The following is a 15,812-nucleotide window of genomic DNA, read 5'->3' on the forward strand; positions in this document are numbered from 1 at the left end:
GGCAGCCATGTTTCTTCTTACCACCTTCAAGTATGTCAATCAATTAATATTACTTTCACAATTTACCAACTTTCAAGAACTGGCCAGTACAAGAGGGCATTGTTGTTGTGTAGCCAGTCAAAACAGCACATTTCAACTATGCAAGTCAAAACATGCAGTCCCTCATCCCCCATAGATTACCTCACCTCAAATGACCAGTGCTGTGTCTTGTATGGTACATCTTTGACTCATAATAAATGTTACTGATGTTGATACCCGCTGGTGGAGAGCCATCCTACATTTAAGCTAAACCAGCCACATCCTGCCTGCAACAGACCTTACCATCATGTTTGTACCACAACAAAATATTTCATCCAGCAAAACAAAAGCATGCCAGTAAGAACAGGGGATTTTCCAGGCAGCACTCTCTTGCACAGTGTGGTTAATTCACAAACACGATCCAACAATCACATTGGCATTATTTGCGACAACACAATCGCATAATCTTCGCCTGAAAAGTAAAAAATATTAATCAACTCGAACAATATATAAATTAAAAAACTAATCTAGCAACCAGCTAGTGGGAATGCAAAGGGAAAAAGTTTCCGCCTGAACATTAAAATATTTCACAACGTGCAATTCGAAACAAATGACTTTCTAAAATGTTACGGTATTGTTTCAACAGGTTGATACCGAGTTACCCAGGCCGATTTTTGCGGTCACTCACCTTTCCGCCAACTTCTCGGTCGATTGCGCTCGGAAGTTGTAGATATTTCCCTCAAAGAAAAGAATGCTGAGTTTGAGTTCTTGCAGTTTGTTAGTGTTAGATCGCGCTTTTCCAGTCACTGAGTTGATAAAGATAAGTAGAGTATGTAGGCAGCCTCCAGGAGCAGCGTAAATATCTGTATGCTGCTCAGATCTGCTCGTAGATCTGCTCCCCCTCTCTCGGTTTGGGCGGTAACGCTCAAAACGGTGACGTCAACACGTTACTGTTACCGTACAGTCGTAATAGTGACGCACGATTATATCAATTACGGTAACTTGCAAACACAATGAAGCGCGCACAATGCCCAGAGCGTACTGTACATCTATGTATGTTTGTATCATTAAGTAATAGAAAAAAAGGGCTTTACATAATCCTAAGAACCACTTTTAAAAATTGGAGATGGAAAATACTGCAGCCTATTTACACATCAGAAAGAATGACAAAAAGTTATAGTATAGAAATAAAACAATAAAACTATATCAGAACCAGAACCATTTTGTTATGCCACCAAGCATTCATTCTAAAGTCAATAGTCAATATCTAAAAGTATTTATTGCATACAATGAAATATACTTTTGAAGAGTTTGAACAATAAATGCTGTGTTTAACAGTAGTAATTATGAAAAGTATATTGTAATGCTAAATGTGGCATAATGTATAATGTGTGTTGTTCAACGTACTACGCACAAATCTAATTTATTATTTTTCATCAACTGAGACAACAGTTTTTTTGATCAATGGAGATTTGTCATCATAAGCAGCACTCTTACTGCCTATAAAACTCTGGATCTGTGTAACAAATACAGAGAGGTATCCTTCTGGATTTCCAGGCAAGCAATTTTACATTCGCTGCAGTTGAGTTTAAAAACCTACTAGACATTCGAAATGGGCCAGAAGTGAGCTGCATTTAAATGTTTAGTATTTGAAGAAAAAAATATAGGTTCTTTACATACTGTACGTTTTGCAGGATATGCATGCTGTTTATACCAAATATAATAAAGAAAGCTTTGGAGAGTTACACTTCAAGGGGTCTGGAGCAAACCTTTAGTTGATTGCCATACCACCTTTAATGTTTTTAGGCATGTCTGCCATCAACAGCTGTAACTTCATGAGTGATTGTAAACTAAAACATACATACATTTAATAACATGTTTTTGTGATTTGTTAATTTACATGTGCACCTAAAATAAACAAATCTGTTTAAAATCAGTAATTTCAAATGAGGAACATTTTAAAATTTCAGTCTGAATGAAAAAAAGGAACTGGAAATGGATGGCTAAAAATCTTACTAAGCATAACAACAGTATTGAACAAAAATACATAAAAATTCATATATTAGCAATGAGTATATATAATATACAAACAGTATACATACAGTCTGTGAAACAGTGGTAAAGAGGACAAACAATAAAAAAGGACTACTTCTCAATGACACAGAGTGCAGAGTCATTTACACCAAAACAGCTAGGTGTGTTTGTGGTTACAGTACCGCTGTCAGCAGAAGAAGCAGGTTTACTGACCACTCTGTGCCACTGCTGGCGGTTAAAGCAGTAAGTCAGCATGCAAGCTGTATACAATATACAGTAAGTGTTTATAAACCTTGTATTAATCGAACTGGTGTAATACCTCATTCCTCCAAGAGTGGTCCACGGTAGAAAAGGCTTCAGAGATTCAATGTCCAGATGACAGATGACTTTGAAGCTTTTTCTACCCTCTATTAATCATTCAACAACAAACATTTCAAAGTAAGTTGTTTTTGTTGATCAAAAATCATCTCTGTGAGCATCCCTGCTGAGACTGGCCATAATGTTTTTGTTATTAGTTTGAGTTGAAAATTACAAATAATAAATTTTTTAAAAAATCTGATCCAAACTTTTCAATTTGCAGACCCGTATGGTGCTGGCACAGAGCTGAGGCAGTAAACCTGACAGTGGTGAAGAGTGGTTAAGGGCTGAAGACAGCTAAGTGCCACAGGTAGAACCAGTGACACACACAGTGAGGGTACTTGACTGAGCATGTGTACATCTGTGTGCACAGGGGAAGACTCATGGGACTGGAAACACAAGTGTCCTGGGAAAGAAGAGAGACAAACATTAAGAAAAGTCTAAACAAGAAAGACAGGCTGCAAAAAGTCATGACTTGCTAAGCTACATATGTTAAACACTTTTCTATAAGCTCAACTACTTTATCAATCTAACTTTGCTCAAAAAATGCACTGAAACTAATACTGCCTATATAACACACGCAGAACACAAGACTTGGTCAAACTAATGATAGCAACCCTATAACTGTAATAAGTTTGCATATAAAACACTAGAAAAGCACTCAGAGAGCGCAGACCTCTGCCAAGGACTACAGTCCCCCTCATATTAATTGTGTTTTCCATAAATATTTGTCTCGTATCTTTCAATTTGGAATATGAAAGAGGATCCGATTGTCCATCCCTGAGTCAAATTTCATGGGGTTTGGTCAATAATTAATCGAGATATTGAGAAACAAAATTTTTGGCCCCATTTACCACAATGTTAACTAAAATTTCAAAGTGATCCAGAATCCAGGATTTTTTCACATTTCCAACAAATCCTGAAAATTTCATCAAAATCGGTCCATAACTTTTTGAGTTATGTTGCTAACAGACAAACAAACAGACAAACGCCGGCAAAAACATAACCTCCTTGGCGGAGGTAATAAAATAGATGAAAAGAGATTACCTCTTTGTCACATTGTTCGGCTGTACTGGATGCCTGTCTTGGACGCAAGGTTGGACCAGGGCAGCAAGGAGCGCAGCAGGGACTGGGCCTGTCGGTACAGCCTCTGTGGGAGGGAGCAGGGACTGAGGCTGGCCAGAGTGGCCCCAATGTGTTGGATATAATCAGTGAAAACAGGTTAAGGAAGAGCTCACATTACCTGGTTTACACTGATACAATAATGGTTCTGTCAGAATGGTTGAGTTAGATGGTAAATGGTCACATTTTTATATAGAACTTTTCCACCTTCAAGGCACTCAAAGTGCTTTACAACAAGAAACCACTTACCCATTCACACACACATTCATACACCAGTGTAAAAACTGGGAGCGAGGTAGGTTAAGTGTCTTGCCCAAGGACACATTGACAGCAATCATCTGCGGGAGCTAGAATCGTACCACCAACCTGTGGGTCAGTGGATCAGACTGCTCAACCAATTTTTTTTTGTCGAGAGCGGGATTAGCAGTTAAGAGTTTCATTACCAACCTTACATGTGTGAGAATATATTGCCTTTGAAAAAACAAATGTGCTAATAATAAGATGGAGTCAGGAGCTCAAAACAATGTGTGTTGTGCTAATTATTCATAAATAATACAAATCTGGGTGCCAAGACCAACAAGGGAGCCCATGTCATTTGCAGTTTAGCATCGTACCCAAGTACAATGCATATAACAGTGTGCTAATATTGCAATATGAATAATTAACATTATTATGTGTATGTGTTGAATAATTAAAACCTATTTAAAGACAACATAATTACACCAAAAACTCAAAGGATATAAGATTGTCCATGGTGGATGTCCTCCGTTAATGTACAGAACATAAGTGAATCCATCTTTGAGGACCCCTCTTATGGAGTAGTAATAGGGCAAGTAGTGGTGCTGTCTGAAGTCCCTGTTCTCATAGAAGTGGATGGCAGTGTTGTTGGTGGTGAGGACGTGTAGATAGATGGCCTTACAGTGGTCCTGCGCGGTGGTCGAGATGTGCTCCTTCAGACTGTCCAGCAGCAGGGAGCCTACAGGCAAAATCAATAAGATTAGAGGCTCCAAATCCAAATATTTAGTGAATGTGCTTAATGCAACAATTTTGGACCATTTAATGCTCTACACTTACATACTTAGTTTTGAGAGATTGAAATGCAAATAGCTTATTATCTATTTGCATTCAGAACTACTGGAAGCATTTGATATAATTTCTAGTGAGAGTAGTGAATATTTACCATCAAAATTGGATGTGTGTATGTGTGTGCGTGTGTTTGTTTGTTTAAAAGATAATCTTACCTATGCCTTGTTTCCTAAACTCTTTGACCACTCCCAGGCTCAGAATGTATGCTACCTGTGTGTCCACAGGGAAACTGGAGGCCAAGATGTCTCCATCCTAATACAAACACACATGATGAAAACTGTTTTTTAATCTCTTCAAAACCACACATAAATACATTTTTGAGTGACATAATAACTTCATTAAAAGTCATAACAACATAATATGAGGGCTCCAGAACTGCCTACAGTCAAAGTTGCCTAGATTTTATTCCAATGTAATGTGAGAGGTCTAAACAAATAGACTTGTGTCAAGGCAAATTCTTAAATGCAAATGATGGACTTTGTTCAAGGTAAATATGTACTTGAATAAAAGCATTGTACCTCTTTGTGTACTTTGGTCCGGCCTTTGATCTCAGCCACAATCATTCCCACAATGCCTCCTCTGAAGGTGGCTGCCAGGGAGAAGAACTTTTTGTTGGATGTGATGTCCTGATACCATGAGTCTGGGTACCTATAATTAAGATAATTATTTCAGCAACTGCTACTGTTCTACAATGGGAATCCAATGGTGGAATGATTATACTATTGCTGTTGTAACACGATCTCACTAAACACCACCAGCAACCATTTTGTTGGCATTCTACTGCATACACTACATAATCATACTAGACTTACTCGATTGGAAACCAATCCCCACAGAGCAGCTTGACACTGTCTATGTCATCATGACAGAGGAAGCGGAGTTGGACTTCACTGAGAGCTGCGGGGGGCACCACGTCACTCATTCACACCTGCAAACATGTAAACAGACAGTGGAGTTAGTTTCAACAGTGGAGTCAGTTTCTTTTGATTAAATTTCACTAAAACACTCCAGTAATTAGTTTAAAAGTTAGTTGTATTTAAGATCCATTACTGTTATATATATATATATTTTTTATTCCTTCTCATTTACAGAGACATAAGTCAAGTTTTATACATAACCACCTTATAACATTTGCATACATCCAAAGATAAAGTAACAACTATTTGCCAAAAATAGCTCGCTTAAGGTTTAACTTGAAAGATTTCACGTAGCTGTCACAGACAATAATAAATAGACTAATACTGGGTTTACCGTTTATGATCCTAGGTAAACATGTAAGATAAAACATTAAGCGTATTTTTATATACATGCAATCAGCTGGCTGGTGATTAGCGGACATGCTAACAGGAGCTAACGCGGCTAGCATTAGACGTCTCAGTCAACCTACCTTGTTTTAACACTGCAACCACAGCAAAGTCTGAAACTAGTCTACTCCTTGCTGTCGGTCACCTCAGTCACTACTCCGGACACACCATAATAAATCCGGTTTTTACTCCCAGATTCCAGGATTAGTTCATTGCTATTTGGTGACAGATCGGAGCGGCGTCTGCTCAGCTAACAGCTGGATGTTTACTTCCTGTTTGGATTACGTCAAAGCTGCTCAGCTCCGCCCACTAGAAAAATCATATTTACCAACTGTCAAAAGTAGGCCTATGTCAACAATTAACAGTTTTAAATTGTTCTGTGTTTACTTAATTATTATAATTGTGTTTAAATTACCAAATTCTTTGTCACGATTTTATGAATTTTGTGAATGGTATATTTGTCTGTGGGTTTCGTGTTGTGTAATGTGAAGATGACATACTCTCAAATGAGGGCAAGGGACAGATTTTCCAATTGATTACATTGTCCTTTACCATAAAATATCCAAAAGGTAAATGCACAAATGTTCTGTTCATTTCTATGAGTGATTCAACTCAAGAAAGCACTGTATTACAACAAAAATATGCATTTAAGCTATAATAATTTTAGCTTCCCCATCGGTATTACATATTTTTGGTCCACAGAATGTTGTGATGTCGTTTGAAACCCTGCAATACTATTAATTGGGGCAAGAGATAGTTTTTTCTATTAATAAAATCGTACTTTGTCATAAAATATCTTAAAATTAAATTTACAAATGTTGAACCTGATTATTTCTATTAGTGAATAGGTCCAAGAACAAAAATCTGCATTATAACTATGTACATTTAGTTGCCCCTCAGTCATCTGTATAAACATTAAATTAATCAAGGTAAAAAATAAATAAATTAATAAATTAACTAAAAAAAAACTAGGGCTGATCTGAGTGTATGGGGATAGCATGTTGCACTGCCTACCCCGGACAGTAGATGGCGGTATTAGACAGTGGTCGTTTGTTACTCCTCCCCTGCTCGTGATGAAGAAGAAGGGAGTCGCAGAATGGAGGGTAAGTTGTTCAAATTATTTCTGAATTTTGCGTTATACATTTAAATAGTTCTTAAAAGGCATGCTTAATGCAGTAAAATTACTTAAATAAAACTTGACTCACTTGCTGCAGCGCGTGATCAACTCTTACTAACCCTGCTGTGGTCCCTATAGTATACAGGCTATATTTGTTTACCATTTGCTTTGTCTCGGCGCTATCTGTTAATTACACTATAGTTTGTACGAATTGACCAGAGTTTTGAATTTAGACATCATGTACTATATCTGACGCTGTTATGTACAAAAATTAACATCATTATAATACATCCTTGTTGTTAGATTTATTTTGGATCCCACCCTGCTTCCATGTTATAAAAAGAGGCGATGGCTACATTTCGGGGATTATCAACAATGAAAATGAGCTGACCACATTGTTGGAGAGCCACAGCCGGGCCACTTATACCTCATACATCAAGTGGTAAGTTACTGGGTCACATATAGAAACCTTCTTTATGGGTTAATCTCAGTTGCCTTTTCTTGTTTGATCCTTTACTTAGGTCTGACCATACGAGAGAAACTTGCAACAATGGACGACAGTTTTGGCAAGTGGACGACTACTCAGAGGATGTGCCCTTGTGTGTGCGAAGGAGAATCATACTGTTGTGTCAGCACGGCAAGGCTTATGTGAAAAAAGCCAAGGTAGGTACACATCCAGTACAACTCACAGTTGGCACTTGGTAAATAACAATCGTATGAAGTACTCCTCACTTACGAGTCCTGTTGATTTTTGTCATTATTTGGTCAGGACAATGCATGTTAATGAACATACATATTATTATATTATATGCTATAAATATGGTAAATTGTTGCCAGGAATCCATTGCAACTTATTTGCCCTCACTAGCACTCCCATTCATGTACCACTTAGTGTAAGTGTACATGGATACCGGAGGCAATATTGGTGAAGTGTCTTCCCAAAGACACAATGTCAGCATGCATTTTTCCTTCAAATTTTGGGCTGGTGGACAACCGCTTTAACCACAAAGCTACTGTTTTTTTCATAGTTCAGCTTTGACACACTTAGGATCTATGAACGTGACTTTGCTGATCACTATCATTTAACCTTCTGCAGGAGGAATGTCGGGATGTGGAACAGGAAAATATAAAAAGACGGGTTCGCAGCTCAAAGAAACTAAACTGTCCAGCCAAACTATTTATACGACACATTACAAGGTGAGCCTTCTGTATTTGAAAATATACAATTCGAATATTTTTACAAACTCAAGTCCGCATAATAATGACTGTAAACAACATTTGTTATTTTATTATTTAAGGTATGACACGTTCAGTGTCAAAGGGGATGCTTCCAGGACTCGAAAAGAAGAGGCTATGAGAAGACTTAAGCTGGCACTGTCCGAAACACATCCACCAACATCAACATTTCTGCACGTTAAACTTCCACTGGTAGAAGCTCACCGGAATCATGACATTTACCCCAGTATGATGATCAGCGGCTACAGCGGCGGGGTGCAGAGCATGGTTGAAGTTGAATCCAGTGGTGAAGGGGCTCTGCAAATGGAAAATGATGGTTGTAGAGTAGAGGGGAACATGGACATACAAGATAAAAAGAAAATTAAATTAGCACAGCAAACCTTCAGAAGAGAGCTGAAAAGACTAACAGAAGTATCATATTTATTTGAAGACCTTAAATCTTTAAAAACAACATCTGCTTTGCTGAAAAATATAAGACAGTCTATGGAAGCACAATGCCGTAAAGAAAATGGACCAAATAAAGAGCAAAATGGTAGACCACATGACAAACCGAAGACCAAACAGTCTAAGAAAGATAAATGAAACAGATTGAGGTTTGTTGTTTTTTTTAAATGGCTCCTCTGATTTTGTGTTCTATATTTTAATTGCAAGACAATATTAAGTCCAGGAGTTTATGTTTCTGTTTGAAATGGGTGAAGTGTGGAGAGAGTCTGCATGTCTGTGGGATTTTTCATATTATATTTATGCCATCTAACTAGATACTGATATAGCAAGCTAAATAATTATTTAAAATGCAGTCCACAAAAATGGAGCAGAGTTAGTTTTCTACTTACTGTATAGTGTATTGAATTGTCACTTTTAAAATAAAAAGTAGGTCACACAAAGTTGATCATAAATGCACTTAACTTATCTTGTTTAAAATGTCATCTGTTCAATCATTATTTCTTCCCTCAACCACTTATCGAATCGAGTTACACTACTAAAGATGTGTACTTTTTTGTAATATATTGATCCTTTATTATTATTTATTAATTTATTATTGCTCCTGTTTGATTTGTTTCTGTTGAGGCTTGTTACACAGCAAGGATACACAATATTAGCTTTAGTTTACTCATATTACATAGTGCCAATACTATATACAGTACTATTTTGTATGAATTATGATTTGTGTTACAATGCTATTACTATTTAGAAATAGACTGAGAGGGCTCAGATCTTCAGTACAGTGTTTGGACCTGTAGAAGACAAATGTTGGTGCCCCCTCCCCATGTGGACTGATGGATCACATGGCATTCCAGGTAAATAAAACCCACACCAGGGACAGGTGTCTTTTGGTGGAGAAGTTGAATACAGTCACATACTAGAAGACTTTACCAGGGCAACAGGCAAGTATAATTATTGTGTTTATTCTGTGTGGGCTCCTGTTCCTTTGAGTTTTGCATGAGTACATTATAATAGTAGTGGTTAAACTTCTGTTTCTAAAGGTAATTATTACTTGATAAAGTTACAGTTAGTGTAAGTAAGTTTAACAGTTTCAGCACAATGCTTAATAGTTGGCTTTCTAGTTATGTACTTAACTCAATTTAATACATTTAAAATGTTCTTATTATTGAGTTCATTTTGATTTTAACAGCTAAAACTTTTTTAAAGGGTTTTAGAGGACTGTTGTAATACCATGAATCACATTATTTAATAGTCAAAATGAAAATGTACTCTTAGGTGCACTATGTTGGAGGGCTGAATTTTCTGATGGAAAAATCTAGTGTTCTATGAAAATACTACAAGGATTTATAAATAACTGCTAAAAAAAAATTAACTTTATAGCATTCTTGCAAGCATGTAGTCAAAGACACAAGCAACAGCACTGTATGCAATGATAGTAAGCAAAGCAAGATAAGCCTAAACAAATGAATGTGCATTATATACAGCATGTGTATTATAAAAGGTTAGCTATATAAGTGCAGCTATATGTCCCAATAAAAAACATAGTCTTGCTATACTCTCAAATTGAGAGATTCTGAACACTTAGTTTAATCTTTGCCCCATGAGCTTAACATACTTAGTAACAGTAACAGTGATCAAGGTCATCTCTATTAACAGCTACAATGTTTTATACAATACACCAAAACTAACAAACAACTTCTCTATCAGAGCCTCCTAATCAGATATCAGACTCATGTGTATGGGTCCAGGTGGTATTGTCCCACACTCTCAGCCAACAGAGGTGTATTCACTGTGGTCTTTTATATTCCAGGATGCGTGTGCTGAGTACTGTGTGCTTGTGTGTGGCTTTGCTGCATGTGTGTAATGGTTTGCTGCTGGGAGCCTTCAACATAAAGTCATTTGGAGACACAAAGGCGTCCAACTCTACCCTTATGGACATCATCACTAAGGTTAGAAACACACTTTTATGTAATATTTATCCTGTATATAGCCTATTTTTGACTATACAGTTGTATTTTCACAACAAACACAATACAATACAATACAAGTCATACTGAAGACATACTAAAGGGATCTTATGTATGTTTTCCAAAGCACCAGTAACCTCTATGTTACCTTTCTTAGAACATTTTGACATATTTTTGACAGTAAACCCATAACCCTCATCCTCATTCTGGCCCTAACCTTAACCCTAGTCTCAAAATTAGGACCTGCTCAACCAGAACCCCAATTTAACAATTATAAAACCTTATAACAATGTCCCAACCATATTATACTCCATGGTCCTGACCTTTACTATAATTCTACAACAGTGCAAAGAGCTAACTACAACAATGAAATCACTCTCAGCGCAGAAGCAACTACAGACTTGTTTCTGTTCTGCAGGGGAAAATGCTGTTGGTCTGTTATGTGTTGTAGATTGTCCATCGCTATGACATCATCTTGATCCAGGAAGTGAGAGACAATGACCTGTCAGCCACAGAGAAGCTCATGTCTTATGTCAACAAGTCAGTTCACACCTTCACTCTACACATATACGAATAAAAGCATGCGCATTGAATTAAAAATTATATTTTAGGGGAGCTGCATTCACATACAACTACATTGTGAGTGAACCTCTGGGACGCAGCACCTACAAAGAGAGATATCTCTTCCTCTACAGGTTTTTACATTGTTTTCTTGCAGAAATAACTTTAGATTTTTTTTTGTCACAGCATTTATGTAAATAGCTGTTGCAAAAATTGATAGTTGACACCTTTCATGCAGAATGATCATAATATATTGTAAATGACCAAACCACTGCACATGTTGTTTCAGGGAGAAGACTGTGTCTGTGGTAAACAGCTACCTGTTCGATGATGGCTGTGAATCATGTGGAACTGACACCTTCAACAGAGAGCCCTTCAATGTCATGTTTTCCTCCAGCACCGGTATCACTCACACACTGATGTGTTCAATTCAATACTTGTTTAAATATTTTTCTAAACTATCAGCCTTAACATATACAATACCTCAACTGTGTACCTATAAAAAGAGTATATGTACTTGTGTGTGCTTTAGCTCTGCAGAAGTTCGTCCTAATCCCACAGCACACATCTCCAGAATCCGCCCTCAAGGAAGTGGATGCTCTTTACGATGTGGTGACTGATGTCCGCAAGCGCTGGAATACAAATGTACTCAAACACAAATACCATTTACAAAGTTATAATATTCATCATCCTGTAGTCATTATCTTATATTTATTCCTCTTTTTCTGTCCATCATTGACAGAACATTATCCTGCTCGGCGACTTCAACAGTGATTGTAATTACGTGACAGACTCGGAGTGGAACCAGATCAGACTCTTCACAGATAAGAGCTTCCACTGGCTGATCACAAATGATGCCGACACTACAGTCACCAACTCCAACTGTGCCTATGACAGGTACATTCATATGAACTCAGAAGTACTTAATGTTTCACTCAACTGTTCTTCTCTGTCTACAGGATTGTGGTGACGGCTGATGCTCTCAAAGGAGTGGTACCTGGCAGTGCCAAAGTCTTTGATTTTCAGGCAGCACTAAATCTGAAGCTTGAACTGGTAAAACAACAGAACATGATACTGCTGTATCGGTGTATTAAGTATAGATTTAGAGAGCTTTCTTAGGCTGTATATCATTAAATGCTCAGGTCTAACTATACACACAGTAAGGAACATGAAATTGAGTGGCCTTTTATATCTATTCCTCCTGCTTTTTTATTCCTACATCATACTAGGTAAAAATTTGTCCTTTTCTTTCTCTAGCTGAAGCCATATACAAATGTAGTGATTCAATTTGATCATCTTTCTCCCCCGTAGGCTTTGGCTGTGAGCGATCACTTCCCGGTGGAGGTATCTCTGTCTTAACTGGATCTGAATGGACATCGCTCCTACAGTTTTCCAACAAATCAGATCACAGATACATTATCAACATGTACTAATAAAATTTGGTGTCTGGTTTAGAGTGTTAATTTTTATTTTTCATCTCGCAAATTAGAATAAAAAGGAGAGGTCATTAATCCCTTTCATTTACATCAAATCCATGGAAATTTGAATAAAATGTTTTTACAGTTAGTTGGCACCCAGGTGATTGAAAAATAACATGTTACTGCAGGCAAAGTGGTCATTCAGGCTTTTCTCTTCTTCAGCATCTCCAGGTACATGCGTAGGGACTTCTGGATGGAGTCTTTAGTGATAAAGCTCACAAAGTTCTGTATGTCTGCTTCTCTATTTGATGTCAGCTTGTCAATAGTCGGCTTCCTCATCATGGACTTTGTAATTTGTCTGGCATGGTCTGGAAAAAAGGTTTTGAAACCTTTGTTACTATAATTGTTTATTTGATTAAATATTTAGATGACTTTAGTGTTTTCTTCATTAACCACATGTAAATGCAAATAACCAGTGTGACTACAAAAGTAAGTTGCCAAATATTATATAAGTTCATATTTTATCAAATCAACTATAGAAACTTTCTAAGAGTAGTGATGCATGTTTGGTTATATTGTGTTGTGCCATACCTGGAATAGCCAACCACTTTGTCATTGTTTCTGTGGCTGTGGTGAGGAGCTGATCCTGAGGCACGAGCTTGTCCACTAGTCCGATTTTGAGAGCCTCTGAGGGGCTGTAGAGAAGGCCCAGCTCCAGGGCCATCTCTGTGTTACGGTGGCCTACTGTGTTCACCATTGTGTCCTTAAACCTGTGTTGAACATTAGTCAGTGTCAAAAACTGAAGCTGAAAAGTTATAATTATTTTTAATAATATTTCTATCTATACCAGAAAGGAGCAACAATGCCAAGCAGTGTCTCATTAAGGCCAATGGTGTAGCGAGGGTTGTCAGCCATTATTCTGTAATCACAAGTTAAACCCAACAGACATCCTCCTGCGGGACTGGAGCCCTATGTGGGAAGAAAGCATTCAATGTTTACTAATATTAAAGTTTTTAAAAAAAAGATTCAGATAACGATTTGCTTAAAAATGTACACGTACATTGATAGCAGCTATAGTGACCATGTTTGATCCATAGATCTTGAGCCACATCTCCTGCACAGCTCTCCAGAACTCCCCACAGCGCTCCGGGCTCTTGCCATACATCTCCATGATGTCTAGCCCGGCTGAGAACACTTTGGGCTGGGTCTATGTTAAAACACTCCAGTTATTAAAAATACTTGTAAAGAATATACAGTAAAACACAAGTTGTACCGATGTGATGATTAGGCCTCTACAAGCCTTGTCCATCTCCAGCTTCTCCAGATTGATGCAGAGCTCTGTGAGGAAGTCTAAACTGAGGCTGTTCACTGGAGGACTCTGCATTGACAACACAGCCACACCTATAAAACACACAGTACGTTTAAAATATTAGATGTGAACTTCTTGCAAATTAACACAGTGAACATTGAAAATAACAAACCTGTGCTTTGGTTGAAGTCAACCTTAATCTTGGGAGCAGTTGTATTATTTCTCATCTGAGAGACAAGAACTGTAGAGACTCTGCCATGACTGCCACTGGACTGCAGAAGGCCTGCAAAATGTGCATACACAAAATTATCTGATTTTTTTTAAAAAATAGCATGTTTTCATAAATTGTATTATATTTTGAAATCCCACATTTTTGTTTCAGTCACACATTTTGGGAGAAATTAAATCTGCTGGTTAACAGATCGGACTAAACCACCAAGGAAATGAAAAAGTAAAAGTTTGACCTGGTTAGTTGCCTAATAGGGATGTAACAATATCCAAATCTCTCGGTACAATATTTTCACGATATGCATCTCACGGCATGGTATTTATTGTGATATTTTGTGGAGGCTAACAAAATTTTGAATATGCTACTTTTTCTTCTTAAAATGCCTTGACAAGACTTAATTCAAAGAAATAAGATTTAAAAGTGCTTAGAACTGTTATTTCTTCAGCAGTTCTAAGCAGCAAAAGGATCTTGGACGATGTAGTTCCCTCTGTTTTTTCCTGCTGTACCATATCAATGAATTTAAGCAAAGAAACTTGTGAATCGATATATTTCGATGGACCTCGATATTATCGAGAGACTTCTGAGGATACACCCCTATTGCCTAAAATTATATTGTGTGCTCTATATAAATAAAACATTGTCCTCAAATCAATGAAGACAAAAGCACACCATACAAATGTATCTTTTATACTACTGATTTATAATTTAATCACAGAAATAATTTGAGTTTTATAAATAGTTTCATCTCTGGACCTCTGCTACTTCACAATACTAAAACCCTTTGAAGCTTCTTCATCTATTCTGGTGGATGTGACAAATGGATTAGCAGGTTATTATTAAACATTAATTATTTAGCTTTTTCTACAGGTTATGTCGCGTCACTCCGCAAGACGAACACTTTTAAACTGTTATACGGTCAACTAGAAATGAGATGCAACTTTAAGTAAATATAAACCAATGAATGCTCTGAACTTTCACCTACATTTCGGGCTAAAGATCATGCAGCTATTCACCGAACTGCGCCATTTATAGATAAACATATTGCAATAAAGTTTTCCTTTCATGCAAACAGATACACATACCCAAAAAAGCACATTTCGGTCTGAGTGCAGCTCTCAATGCCATTTTGACCGACGCAATAAGCAAAAGCACACAGACTGCTATGTGTATATATATATATATATATACACACCACAACAGCGACTTCCGCGGTAACGGTCACGTGACACTTTTAGGGGCGGGGCATAAATAAAAGACCTGAATCTCACGTGGATTTTTTTTTTTTTTTTTAAATCATAAAATATCAATCACTTCCTATTTTCACTACCACCATTACTGATAATACTTGTCTAATGAAAATACATTTGGAATTCTGAAGTATTTTAAAACCGTAATGGCCAAACTAACAGATCAGTCACTAATACTACTGTCATTTTTTATTTTTTTTCTTGAACTTTCTTTTATTGTTTCTTTGCCCTGTACAACAACAGAAGGGTGTGAAAGTGAGAGAGTCAGAGAAAGATGAAGAGAGACTGAGAGACTGAGTGAGTGAGTGAGTGAGTGAGTGAGAGAGAGGGGGTTTAGTTGTGGGTGTTACTCACAGACTGTAT

General features: G+C 37.3%; 4 protein-coding genes across 4 annotated transcripts; 2 read left to right on the plus strand and 2 right to left on the minus strand.

Annotated features, from left to right (window-relative positions):
• Positions 1-1,642: 1,642 nt before the first annotated feature.
• nat15 (N-acetyltransferase 15 (GCN5-related, putative)) lies at positions 1,643-6,185 on the minus strand. Its single transcript, XM_020937141.2, has 7 exons — positions 6,005-6,185; positions 5,430-5,545; positions 5,136-5,265; positions 4,773-4,869; positions 4,273-4,507; positions 3,457-3,620; positions 1,643-2,815 (listed from the first exon to the last, which is right to left on the minus strand). The coding sequence occupies exons 2-6, from the start codon at positions 5,537-5,539 to the stop codon at positions 3,464-3,466; spliced, it is 729 nt and encodes a 242-aa protein (XP_020792800.1). The 5' UTR covers positions 5,540-5,545; positions 6,005-6,185; the 3' UTR covers positions 1,643-2,815; positions 3,457-3,463.
• A 765-nt stretch (positions 6,186-6,950) lies between these two features.
• On the plus strand, positions 6,951-9,179 carry LOC110171409 (uncharacterized). The gene is made up of 5 exons (XM_020937119.2): positions 6,951-7,024; positions 7,342-7,480; positions 7,560-7,701; positions 8,135-8,235; positions 8,337-9,179. Exons 1-5 carry the CDS (start codon positions 7,018-7,020, stop codon positions 8,854-8,856), a joined length of 909 nt encoding a protein of 302 aa, XP_020792778.1. The 5' UTR covers positions 6,951-7,017; the 3' UTR covers positions 8,857-9,179.
• A 1,080-nt stretch (positions 9,180-10,259) lies between these two features.
• Positions 10,260-12,295, plus strand: dnase1 (deoxyribonuclease I). The gene is made up of 6 exons (XM_055165377.1): positions 10,260-10,667; positions 11,137-11,225; positions 11,297-11,380; positions 11,536-11,648; positions 11,779-11,891; positions 11,989-12,295. Exons 1-6 carry the CDS (start codon positions 10,530-10,532, stop codon positions 12,214-12,216), a joined length of 765 nt encoding a protein of 254 aa, XP_055021352.1. The 5' UTR covers positions 10,260-10,529; the 3' UTR covers positions 12,217-12,295.
• Positions 12,296-12,684: 389 nt separating this feature from the next.
• eci1 (enoyl-CoA delta isomerase 1) lies at positions 12,685-15,416 on the minus strand. Its single transcript, XM_020937130.2, has 7 exons — positions 15,285-15,416; positions 14,146-14,256; positions 13,938-14,065; positions 13,725-13,871; positions 13,512-13,633; positions 13,256-13,434; positions 12,685-13,032 (listed from the first exon to the last, which is right to left on the minus strand). Exons 1-7 carry the CDS (start codon positions 15,325-15,327, stop codon positions 12,866-12,868), a joined length of 897 nt encoding a protein of 298 aa, XP_020792789.1. The 5' UTR covers positions 15,328-15,416; the 3' UTR covers positions 12,685-12,865.
• Positions 15,417-15,812: the final 396 nt, after the last annotated feature.

This window comes from Boleophthalmus pectinirostris, unplaced genomic scaffold, assembly GCF_026225935.1.
Source record: "Boleophthalmus pectinirostris isolate CB_2022bp ecotype Guang Dong unplaced genomic scaffold, ASM2622593v1 HiC_scaffold_710, whole genome shotgun sequence".
NCBI lineage: Eukaryota > Metazoa > Chordata > Actinopteri > Gobiiformes > Gobiidae > Boleophthalmus > Boleophthalmus pectinirostris.